This window comes from Diabrotica virgifera, chromosome 3 (assembly GCF_917563875.1).
Source record: "Diabrotica virgifera virgifera chromosome 3, PGI_DIABVI_V3a".
In the NCBI taxonomy this organism is placed as follows: domain Eukaryota; kingdom Metazoa; phylum Arthropoda; class Insecta; order Coleoptera; family Chrysomelidae; genus Diabrotica; species Diabrotica virgifera.
In genome coordinates this window covers 64,853,558-64,866,366 of record NC_065445.1, presented here as the reverse complement: position 1 = coordinate 64,866,366, position 12,809 = coordinate 64,853,558, and the positions used below count along the sequence as shown (strand labels likewise).

At 32.5% G+C, this 12,809-nt stretch overlaps 1 protein-coding gene across 2 annotated transcripts in view; it reads left to right on the top strand.

Annotated features, from left to right (window-relative positions):
- LOC114334453 (dyslexia-associated protein KIAA0319-like protein) overlaps positions 1-12,809 on the top strand; it is a 224,300-nt gene that overhangs the window by 71,081 nt on the left and 140,410 nt on the right. Inside the window, exon 11 of one of the 2 annotated variants that reach the window (XM_050645140.1) lies at positions 2,750-6,997. The exons of the other annotated variant lie outside the window; for it this stretch is intronic. Coding sequence (XP_050501097.1) covers positions 2,750-2,904 — 155 coding nt within the window. The 3' untranslated portion in view covers positions 2,905-6,997. Of the gene's footprint in view, positions 1-2,749; positions 6,998-12,809 lie in introns of those variants that run through there. 2 annotated transcript variants of the gene reach the window in all.

Sequence of the window (12,809 nt, the reverse complement as noted above, 5' to 3'; positions counted from 1 at the left end):
TGAGCCAAAAAGGTCTCTTGTAATTTTTCTCTAAAATTGACTGTTGTTGAGTTATACTCGATTTAATATTTGAAAAACGCGAAAATGGCCATTTTCAAGGCTTAACTCGGTTAAAAATTATTATTATGAAAGTCAAAAAGTGACTGAATCAAAGTTGAAAGCCTCCCTTATAGGATTCTGAAGAAATTTTGTCATGATTTTATTACTGAGCTGTTATTTTAAATTGTTAACCATGAGCGCTAAGTAAGGCGGCCGTCAATCTGAGTGCAAGAGATGCACCATTGACGGCCGGAATGGTGCATCTCTTTTAGCGCTCTTTGTTAATAATTAAAAATAACAGCTTACTAATAAAATAATGACAAACATTTCTTCAGGATCCGGTAGGGTGGACTTTAAACTTTGATTTGGTCACTTTCTATCTTTCATAGTAATAATTTTTAACTGAGTTATTAAGCCTTGGAAATGGTGATTTTCGCGTTTTTCAAATATTAAATCGCGTATAACTCGACAACAATAAATTTTAGAGAAAAATCACAGGAGACCTTTTTTATTTATAATAACCCAAAAAATCTAAAAAAAAATTGAACGAATTGAAAAAATTATTTTTTTGAATTTGATTAAACAATTTTTTGACCGCGGCACCTCCCGGCACCCTGTGGATTTGGTCTAAGGAACTCTTTTTTAGTAAGTTTGTGCAAAAAAATCGAATCGAAATAATTTATCTAACGGGGGCGACCATACAGCCTGGACTATACAACCGCGAGCAATTCAAACTAATCGGACATTACGAACCATTACAAACTTGGATCTCCAGTTACGTCACGACTCCCTTCTCTTCGAGATGCGCTCGAGATACACTTAACAGTGTAATGGTCAGCATAGTTGCCTTCCAAGCAGTTAATCCTGGCAGGATCGCCATGTCGTAAATAAGTGTGTATATTGCCTTTTAGGTCCATATTAATTAAAACTCTGTTGTTTGGCTAACATTATATTTACATCGAACAAATGGTGATTTTATATCCACTACTATTTATCTTATACCACTACATTTGTACATCTCAAGTATCTAATAATAACTCTAATACAAAATTCACCTACACTGCATTTTTATACCCGCCGACATAATATGAATACATCACGTTTATAATTCATGGTCAAAAGTCAGTGTCTTCGTATCGGGCTAATACCCTATATTATATTTTGATAAAGTTATCTAAAATTTAAAACATATTTTATATAGATTATCCCAACTATACTACAGCGCAATACATTATCTTGTTATTTATAGTATCATGATACAGATAGGAAAGAACTTACAGTTAAGAATTGTATGAAGATGATGTTCGAGACGAGTTACGTGCCAACCAGTACCCAGTCCCAGTCTGACTAAGAAATGAATTCCTTCTTTAGGTGCCGCCTCTAATGGATGTTGAAGATGAATTCTGCAAATTCATCTCTATCCTGCGTTTTTGTTATTAAGATTTGGAGGCCGTCCTGTTCAGTCCTTAATGTTATGCGGTCAGGTTATTTGTTGTCTACCAGGACCATGTTTTCCTTCTAGTTTTTCTTCCATTATTAGTTGAAGGAGGTATTTTGATAAATTCTTGAAGTGCATGATCTCTATTCATACGTTTTAGAACTTCTTCACTTCTAAGATGGTCAGTCCATGGAAGTTTTATAATATGGCGGAGTATCACACGTATTTCAGGCGGTCAAATGACTGAAATAAAGTCGAGGAGAGAAATGTCAAGAAATGCGTTCGTAATAACGAAAACAATTATCTGCAATAAAGACTTTACATTGGAACTGAGAGTAAGACCTCTGAGGTGTTACGTGTTTTCGATACTGCAATGTGAGCTTGAGAGCTGGAAACTGAAGCAAGAACACTTAAATAAGCTACAGTCATTTGAGATGTGGTGTTACAGATGGATGCTTAAAATAGCATGGACACAGAAAAAAACAAACACGAAAGTATTGCGAGAAATAGGCAAAGAATACGCTATACATAGAAAACACAATAAAAACAAGAAAGTTGCAATATCTGGCCACGTAATGAGGGGAAAAACCAAAAGTTGAAATATTATGAACACCTGTACAATTTGTTTATTGAAGTTTGTAGATCTTTTACAAAAAATAACGAGGATCCTAGTGCAAAAAGTAATAAATAAAACACATGAAACGAATGTCTATTTTGGCACAAACAAAACGAACCGAAAATTCAAAAATTTATTACACTGGAAAATAGGTATAAAACTAAATTTGAGTTGTTCATTCAAGAAGAGGTAACCTGGAACCACAAATAGGCCGAATCTCTCTGCGAAATTTTACCTAACAATATGGTAAATAGACTCCGGTGCGTAAGCAATTTGTTGGCTCCATATGGCACTCGTAGGCGTTAATGGGTTAAAAGTACAACTTTCGTTCGTCTTTAGCAGATGCCGCCACGGCATCCATGTCATAATCTTTCGTTTGTGGATCGAGGCTGACGGCCAGAATTTTAGTGGTTCAGAGAGAATCAAATATGTGCTCTCTGAAGAGACTCTAACAAGAATCAAAACTAGTTAGAGCACTTTTGGCGCTCTCTGAACTAACTAAAATAAGACGGCTCTTATGGTGTAACCAAAAGATTAGTTCTGATAAAGTTTTATTTTTAATATTGTTAATATTAAAAGTAAAACTTTCGTTCGTAATGTTTTTTTATCCTATACGGTCCTAGTACGGTCCTTAATAAAGTATTATATTTTTTTAGATACATCGAAAAAAGCCAACTTCTCGGACAGCGATACCGATTCTGACGTAGTCTTCGAGTCCCGATCGAAGCCTCCACGATTTTCGGACACGAGAAACGGCCACAAGCCGAGCAGAAACGGGTTTCCGAAAGGGGGACGCAGGATAAAAACTTAGTATAAGTATTTATTAGACGGTATACGCCAAGTCGATAACGATTTTCACTTTCCTATTTAGTAATGTGATTTTTATTTATTGTGATTATATTTTAAACATACTTTTTACGTTGATCTATACTGAATTATTGTTATTTTAGATTTTTACGAAAAGGTAAACTTTTAGCCTAAATGTTTACGTACGTAAGTAAATTGGACGTTCTGGTTCATTAGTAAAGTTCCATAACTCAGTAGTAAGTACAATTTATGATTAACAATATTTCTTTCAAAAATATTTTCCAGTTTGTATAGTACTGTAAGTTGGATGTCTATCAGCCAAGAGACCAAGCAGGTTTTAGAGCAGGATATGACACGAATGACTATAACAAGCCATTAGTCCTGATATTTGTTGACTACAAAAAAGCTTTCGACACAATGAGTCATTAAAAAATGTTAAAAGCCTTAACAGAGTGCCGTATAGATCATCGCTATATAAACATGATCAAATACATCTATCAAAATCCGACAGCAATCGTGAAACTGGTAGATAGAAAGACCAAAGCATTTAAAATATGGAAATGAAAGTAATAAGATCAATAACGGGTATATTATTAAGAGACAGACAAAGCAACAGAAGTATACGCGAACAATACCAAATTGAAAATGTTAACAGGTGGATAAAAACAAGAAAAAGAAACTGGAACGAACAAGTAAACCGAATGGGACCAGATAGATTAACGAATATCTGTAAAAACAACAAGCCGTATAGCAGAAGACCTGTTGGAAGGCCGCCGAAAAGGTGGAAAGATAATGTACAGTTAACAACAACTGAAACAGAATAAGAGGCAGACAAACAGGACTAATCCTAATCGCACGAAGAAGAAGAAGCATTTAAAATAAATGCTTCTAAAATAAAACGGGGAGTGCGACAGGGAGACACAATTTCACCAAAATTGTTTACAACATTGTTTACAACAAGGCCGCAGTCATGTTCGGATGTTTGAGAGATGTGGTCTGGAATAACCCATATATGAGAATTGACAACAAAGTTAGAATTTATAAAACTTGCATCAGACCTGTTATGACTTATGGTATTGAATCAAGAGAGAAGACACCAATAAAACTAAAAGCATGCTACGAACAGCCGAAATGAAGACACTAAGAGCAATAGCAGGAAGACAAGAAAGTATAGAATGCGAAACAATATCATCAGGGAACAATGTGGCGTGCAAGATGTAGTCAGATGGTGTAGGCAAAGACGAAGAGAATGGTTCAGTCATGTAAAAAGAATGGAGGAGCACAGACTACCAAGAATCGCGGTAGAAGGAAAACCAGCTAGCAAGCGTCCACCGGGGAGACCACCAAAAAGATGGAGAGATAGCTGGCCGTCTACCTATCAAGAAATACTTCAACGTCGGGATTAACAGATCGACAGATCTACAACAAGTATTACAAGTAAGTGCTTACAACATTAATAGAGCATTTGCAAGAACGCAAATCTGAATGAAAAAGGAATGAATGTCAACGGAGAAATACTTAGTCGCTTGAGGTTCGTTGACGATATTGTTCTTTTTGCTGACAGCATCGATGATGCAGTATCGCAACTGGAGAAACTATACCTAGCCTCCCTACAAGTTATACTAAAAATCAATCTTACAAAAACACAAATCATGACAAATCTTGTGTTGAGCGAAAATATTTCAGTAAATGTCCCCTAAATGTCCCAGGAAAGTCCTGTCAGCATTTTAAACATTCCTTGAATGTTTTGTTGGAACATTCCATGAATGTCTACGAATGTTCTTTGGACATTCACAGTATATTTTTTATACATTTCCTGGATATAGTCGCTGATGTGACATAATACCTCCGATTTGTTTTTTCATGAGTTTTTTAAGAGAGACTAAAAACTTTTTTTACAGTCACCTCCTATTTTCATATGATATTTTTTGACATGTTTTGTATTAAATTTAACTATCTATTTACTACAAAACATGTCAAAATAACATGTGAAAACAGGAGATGACCCTAAAAATGGTTTTTCGTCTCTTACAAAATTCATGAAAAAGCAGATAGGAGGTATTGTCACATCACCGACGATATACTAGAAGTATATGTGGCCATACCAAATAATACATCCTTGATAAATATAAACATTTTTATTGCACAAAATCTTGTCATATATTTTTTTTCATAATCACTACGATGATGATTCATTGTATTGAATTGTACATTACAATTACAATCTGGTCATAACTGCGTACATAACAAGTCATAAGAGTTTACCCCATAGCGTCTCTTATCTAATCTAACAAGATCTTGCACTATTCTAACATACACAGGCACACAAGCACTATGCTCTGCTTTTCACTATCACTTATCACTCAAACTAGTTCAAAAGGCTTTGTCCTCTTCAATCTTCTAGTTTGCCCAGTAGTATCGAGGAGCTGGATTTCCTCAATATTCTTGTAGGTACTTATGAATTTGTTGCTCGTGACTTCCAATTTTACTCCAACTTTAAAAACAAATCCAGCTGTAAAATATTTATGTGCCTGAAGGCTTTTGTATGCTTTCATCTGCTGCTTAGAGTAGTAACTATGAGACTCCACCAGATATGTATAAATATCTATAATAGTAATTTGGTGGAATGCACTTTACTGTAAAATCCAATTCTGACTGAATTGTATATGGATCTAAATCCCCAATTATTTTCAGCTTCAATAAATATCTAAAACAATAAAAGAAATAATGTTATTGCTTGCAAAATTCATCAATATTGATAAGTATCAGGGAAAATGAACAGTAAAGTAAATAAAAATTGTTTCCCCTACCTTTCTCCAACATCTGGAGTTTCCAATAATAATTTCCTTAAATAATCACTTTGCATTGTGGTAAAGTTTATAAAGTTCACAAAATACAGCAAACGAAATCCAAATGAATCCAAAATAGGCAAAATACGACGATAAACAATGAAAAATAGATATTACAAACATAACCTCTGTAACTTTTTGTATGCCAACCAGAAGTCACGTGGTTTGGATTGCCTAATGCGAATACATTGATACACGCGCGGCAAATTTGAAAATGAACGCAAATTGAATAGTAAATGGCCTCTCTTAAAATATAGGACATTGGTAGTATGTTCATAGAATGTCTTGTGGTAATATTCCACCAATAATTTAATCAGATGTTCACCGAATGTTCCTTGAATGTCCACGACATTCAAACATTAATAGAACTTTGATAGTACATTCCTGGAATGTTTTGTGTTAGGGTGAAGTCAGAACTGCTTATTTGTTTCAAAAGAAAAGTCTTTGATCAGTGCGTGTTGCCAGTACTTACATATGGTGCAAAATCTTTAACAATAACCAAGAAAGTAAGAAAAAAAATTGTGTTACCCAAAGAGCCATGGAACGCTTGATGTTAGGCATTTTTTGTTCCCTTCATACATATAAATCAAAAATGAATAACCATTTTCAATTTCGTAACTGCACGCCGGGGTTTGTCCTGGTTGGGTTATAGAGAGCAGCATATGTGCCTCCTGATGAGAGACTAGTAAGTTTCGAAACCGGTAGAAGTGTTTGCTGCACTCTCTGATTGAACTAGAATATGATGCGGATGTACTTTCGTGTTGCAATGAAATTGAAAATGGTTATTCATTTTTGAAATAAAACAATTTGAAAACAATAATTTGACATTATATGTAACCTCCAATGTTATGACAGACGACAGTTGCCATTTACCATCTCACTGAATATAATAATGACGTCATATATACTCGTCACTACTTCTAGCTAATGTAATGCTCGCTGTAAAATGCCATGGCAAGATCATCTGATTATTCCCTATATATTTGTAAAAATAAAACTATGTTTATTTTCAATAAAACCACATTTAGGTATTTTAAGTTATTTATAGTTTTAGGTGGCATGACTGTGTAATTTTAGTTTCAATGACATTTGTAAATTATTTGATAGTTGTCAAAAACTCATAGCGTAAGAAATAGCATTGTTCTTGATTCTCTTTTTAGGTTTGTATTTTTAAGTTATTTTAGTTATTTTATATTAATGTTTATAATCTTTATTGTACATATTGTAAATAAACTCTTTTTAGATGAATTCATACTACTATCTCTTACAAGAATAAGAGTAGGAAACAACTCTTATAAATCAAGAACTTAGGCTGACCAAGCGAAAATAGCGATAAAAATAGATTTTCAAGCCGTTATTTGTACAAATTAAGGATGAATATTGCATCAATGAGAATTTGTATTGCTATAGAAGCAAGCAGTAGTGATAGTAAGAATAATGTATATAAATTTAAGTGGTTGCAGCCAACAGAGTCCTGTTTCTATTATGAGATGCCTGCTGAAAAGCAACTTCAAGATTATCATTCTGAACTATTTCGTCTGAAAAAAGTGAAAAATGTTTTAGCATCTATGAAATCAAGAGGATGCTTTAGAACATGTACCATTACCTTAGATGATAATTTGAAAGTGATTTATTTTGATTCAGATGGTGATGTGGTTTATCAAAATGAGTACCTACAACAGACCTTATTACCAGTGTATGAGAAGAAAGAAGCGATTGAACAATCTCCACCATTAGTCGAGTTGCTCCAGAAACTTGGTGAAACTAGTATACCTAAAGTTGAAAAGAAAAATTACAAAAAAATAAAAGATGATTTCGTACTTCGAAATTTTGATGGTAAAAATGTTCCAATGAATTCATGGCTCAAGACCTTCGAATCAGAATGTTCGCGATGTGAGGTGGATACTGATAAAGACAAGATTTTGATTTTACGTCTGTTTCTTGATGGAATAGCAAAGGAATGGTTTGAATCAAAAATAATAACATTAGGCTTAGATAATAGTTTTGAGGTATGGAAAGTTAATTTTTTTGATAGTTTTTGTGAAACAGGTTGGGATAATCATAGAAAAGCTTATTCTTTTAAGTATATAGGTGGTAGTCTTGTTGATTATGCATTTCGCAAAGAAAATTTATTGCTAAATATCAAAAATGATTTTCCTATTGATATATTAATTGATTTAATTGTGACAAATTTGCCAATTCATATACAAAATAATATTAATAAAGCTGAGGTTGCAACAATGGAAAAATTGATAGGTGAGTTACGAAAATTGGAGAGTTCAGTTATAAGCAAGAAGAATAAATCAGAGACAAACCCAAATTTTGTACAAATACCTACCAAATTAAATACAATAATACCAAAAGAAAAAAATAGTTGTCAATATTGTGATAAAAAAGGATTCCCTGGGAGGTTTCATCCAGAGGCAATGTGTCGTTTAAAGCAAAAAGATAGGACAATACAAGAAAACAAATCAAATGATATTCAATATGTTAATAATATTGCTATACAGGAGACATTAAATGAAAGGGTAACCGACCAAAAAAACTGAATTTGCTGCCATTGATCAAATTAAAAGTATTCCTAAATAATAGAGAATTATGTGGAATCTATGACCCAGGTTCGAATGTTACTCTTCTGAATTCGAAGGTAGCAGGTAAGTTGGGATTAGTTATTCATGAAGATAGGAATATGTTTAAAACGATAAATGGCAGAACAAATTTTACAGGAAAACTAATTGCAAAAATGAAAATTAATAAAATTGAGAAAAATGTTAATCTTTTTGTAATTAATGATGAATATTTCGAGTATGATATTCTACTTGGATTGGATTCTATTTTGAATTTTCAAATGAAACAAGATTTTGATTTAGAAATTTATCAAAGATTAGATCTAGATATTGAAGAGAAGATTGAAAAGTTTAATCACAATGTTAATTTGACAGAATATTCAATAAACTTTAATGAAGGAATTCCCACAGAGCTTTTTGAAGCAAAATTGGAACATTTAAAGCCAGAGCAGAAAAGTAAAATAGAAATATTACTAAATAAATATGACAATATTTTTGCAAAACATAAATTTGATATTGGGCAAGTTCAAAATAATGAAGCTCAAATCAAACTTTTAGAACATAAATTTGTCGCAAAGAAGCCATACAGATGCTCACTAGAGGACCAAAAAGAGATAGAATTTCAAATTGGACAATTGTTAAAAGCAAATTTAATAGAAGAATCATCTTCGCCCTTTGCAGCACCCGTTACATTGGCTCTTAAAAAAGATGAAGGATCTAAAACAAGATTATGCATTGATTTTCGTGAATTAAACAAATTAATTGTTCCCGAACCACAACCTTTTCCATTAATTGACGAGATTTTGACCAAAACAAGGAATGCTAAATTCTTTACTACTTTAGATATAAATTCTGCTTTTTGGTGTATTCCAGTTCGGAATAAAGATAAATATAAGACAGCTTTTGTTACACAAGATGGTCATTGGCAATGGAAATGCTTACCTTTTGGGCTTAAAACATCACCAGCAATATTTCAAAGAATTTTAAGTAATATTATCAGAAAACATAATTTAAACCCATTTTGTATAAATTACATAGATGATATTTTAATATTTTCAGTATCATTTGAAGAACACTTAGAGCACATTGAAAGACTCATGGAAGCCATTCTTGAAGAGGGATTTAGGCTTAAACTTCTAAAATGTAATTTTGCAAGAGAAGAGGTAAAATATTTGGGACACATTGTGGGAAACAATTCAGTTCGTCCTTTACATGATAATTTAATATCGATCAGAAATTTTCCAGCACCAGATACCAGAAAAAAAATACGACAGTTTTTGGGAAAAGTAAATTTTTACCACAAATATATAAAAGATTCAGCTAGGTTATTAGAGCCATTACATAATTTACTTAGAAAAGATATTAAATTTCACTGGTCTTTAAGCTGCCAAACAGCCTTTGATAAGGTAAAGAGTATCCTCTGCTCTGAACCTATTCTAGCTATTTTTGACCCAAATGCTCCTACAGTTATATATTCCGATGCTAGTATTTTAGGAGTTGGTGCAGTTCTCAAACAAAAACAAGAAGATGGAGAAATGAAACCTGTGGCTTACTTTTCAAAAAAATTGAACAAATATCAGAAAAACAAAAAAGCAATTTTTTTAGAATGCCTGGCAATTAAAGAAGCATTAAAATTTTGGCAATACTGGCTAATGGGAAGAAAATTTGTCGTTATTACTGATCATAAGCCACTTGAGGGAAGAGAACTTCGTACAAGACCAGATGAAGAATTAGGAGATATGACTCATTTTCTTTCACAATTTGATTTCGACATTAAATATGAACCTGGAAAAGAAAATGTAGAAGCAGACTGCCTTTCTAGAAACCCAGTTTTGGAAAATATAGAAAATGCAGAAACATTTATAAAAACAGTGAACCTAGTGACATTAACTGAGATAAAACAGGACCAGAATAATAATCGACAAGCTATAGATAAAATGATAGGAACAATTTCCAACCAAGATGTATTCTATAAATTAAGGAAGAACCAGAAAAAAATAATATTATCCAAAGATTTTGGAGTGGAGTTAATAACAAAAATTCACAAATTTTATGGTCATATTTGTGCTGGTAAAGTAATTAACAAAATTAGGAATTTTTACTACATTAAGAATTTGGATTTACTGGCAAAAGATATCTGCCAGAAATGCGAGATTTGCTGTAAAAATAAAACAAGAGTAGGTCCAAAATATGGTCTCTTGTCACAATTAGGTCCGGCAAAAGAACCTTTCGAGATAATGTCCCTAGATACAATAGGAGGATTTGCTGGCAATCGTTCAACAAAAAAATACCTCCACTTACTTGTAGATCATTTTACCAGATATGCATTTGCAGTTACTTCCAAAAATCAGACGACAGGTGATTTTATTAAACTAATCTCTAAAATTCAAGATAAACACCCCATAAAAACATTGTTAACAGATCAGTATCCGGGAATTAATTCCAAAATATTTAGAAATAATATGAAACAGTTAAATATTCAACTGGTTTTTACAGCAGTGGACTGCCCATTTTCGAATGGTTTAAATGAAAGACTTAATCAAACATTAGTTAATAGGATAAGATGTAAACTAAATGAAACTAGAAGTAGAGCATGGACAAAAATAGCTGAAGAATGTATAGATGAATATAATAGAACAGATCATTCCATAACCGGATACAGCCCAGAATATTTGCTTTTTGGAAAAGCGGATCCGATTGTTCTCGAGGAACTTTGTGAAACAAGAAATGTATCAAAAGATAAGCAAATAGCTTATAAAAATTCAGTACGACATCATGAATATAATAAAAAGCTGTATGACAAAAATAGAAAATTCCATGAATTTAAAGAAGGAGATTGGGCATATGTAGAAAATAAATCCAAACTAAATAGAAAAAAACTTGATGAAGTAAGACTAGGCCCATTTCAAATAAAAAAACAAATTTCAAATACTTTATATGAAATAGATATTGGATACAAAAGGAACGATATGAATTATTTTCACATCTCAAAATTGTTGCCTTGTGACCAACCATAGACTTTCATGGTTTGTCATACCTGTTGGTGGGGGGATGTAAAAATAAAACTATGTTTATTTTCAATAAAACCACATTTAGGTATTTTAAGTTATTTATAGTTTTAGGTGGCATGACTGTGTAATTTTAGTTTCAATGACATTTGTAAATTATTTGATAGTTGTCAAAAACTCATAGCGTAAGAAATAGCATTGTTCTTGATTCTCTTTTTAGGTTTGTATTTTTAAGTTATTTTAGTTATTTTATATTAATGTTTATAATCTTTATTGTACATATTGTAAATAAACTCTTTTTAGATGAATTCATACTACTATCTCTTACAAGAATAAGAGTAGGAAACAACTCTTATATATTTTTTCAAATTTAAAATATGGCAACAATGGAGAATAGTAGGATGATAAATAACTTTTCTATTTCCATTAGAATTTCTAATTTCACGAATTTAGAAGAACCAGAAACGACAGGTTTTGAAACTATAAGAGAACGGAAATTTAATGAGACACGATAAGTACGAATTTCTACAAAATTATTGAACTTTACTAGTTTACTGTATTGCACGTTTGTTTTAGTTGGGTAAATCATTCCAGAAAAGGAAAATAGTTTGATAAGTGTAACTTAATCCGTCTGTAAAAAGGGTTTGTCAGACAAAGAGCTCTTTAAAATTTTAAAAATAATTTTTTAGTTCTTTAACGCTAATAGAACTGCCTAAGTGTATGACTTTAATTTATAAAGCTATTATTGCAGATATAAAACTAAAACTTGTATTTTGCTCAAATGTACCAGTGTTGTAGATCATATAGAGAGTCTTAAGCTTAATTTTCATTTTAACTATAGTCCCAATATTAATCGATTTTTGAAGATATGAATCTAGGTTGAAAGACTTGTTCAAATTGACTTTCATCTTCTTTACCGCAACTATTATTAAACCTCTAGCACAATGGCCTGTGTAATTAGATTAGGCTCGTGTTAGTTGATTCATTTCTAAATCTAACCTATTCAACTTCCAATATTTGATGGAATATACGAGTATTAGTGGCAACAAAAAGTAAACATCTTTGAGTAAAAATAAATCAAATTTGATCTTAGAATAGGGCTTCTACTATGTGCCTATGCGCATTTCGATTTCAATCAATCTCCTCAGAGCATCTCTGTAGAAGCATTGAACTGGAATCAAATCTTTCTCATCTTTCGGTGTAATTATTAAAATAATTACAAAAGATGCTACCCGCACCATGAATAATAAGTCAAAAGAGGCGGAAACTAAAATTCGGATTATTGTCCTATCTGCTTCTTAAACTGTAAATATAAAGCAGAATATATATGTATACACCGTTATTAGGCGTCAACGCCCTTCGGTAGGGATCTATGGAGGAGTATCACCAAGCCGCAAGCCCGTATCCCTTGCCGTACCGCTCCTCCATAGGCCGATCAGACACCACTTTATTCCAGACCAAGTCGTAGATTCTATTGAATTTTAT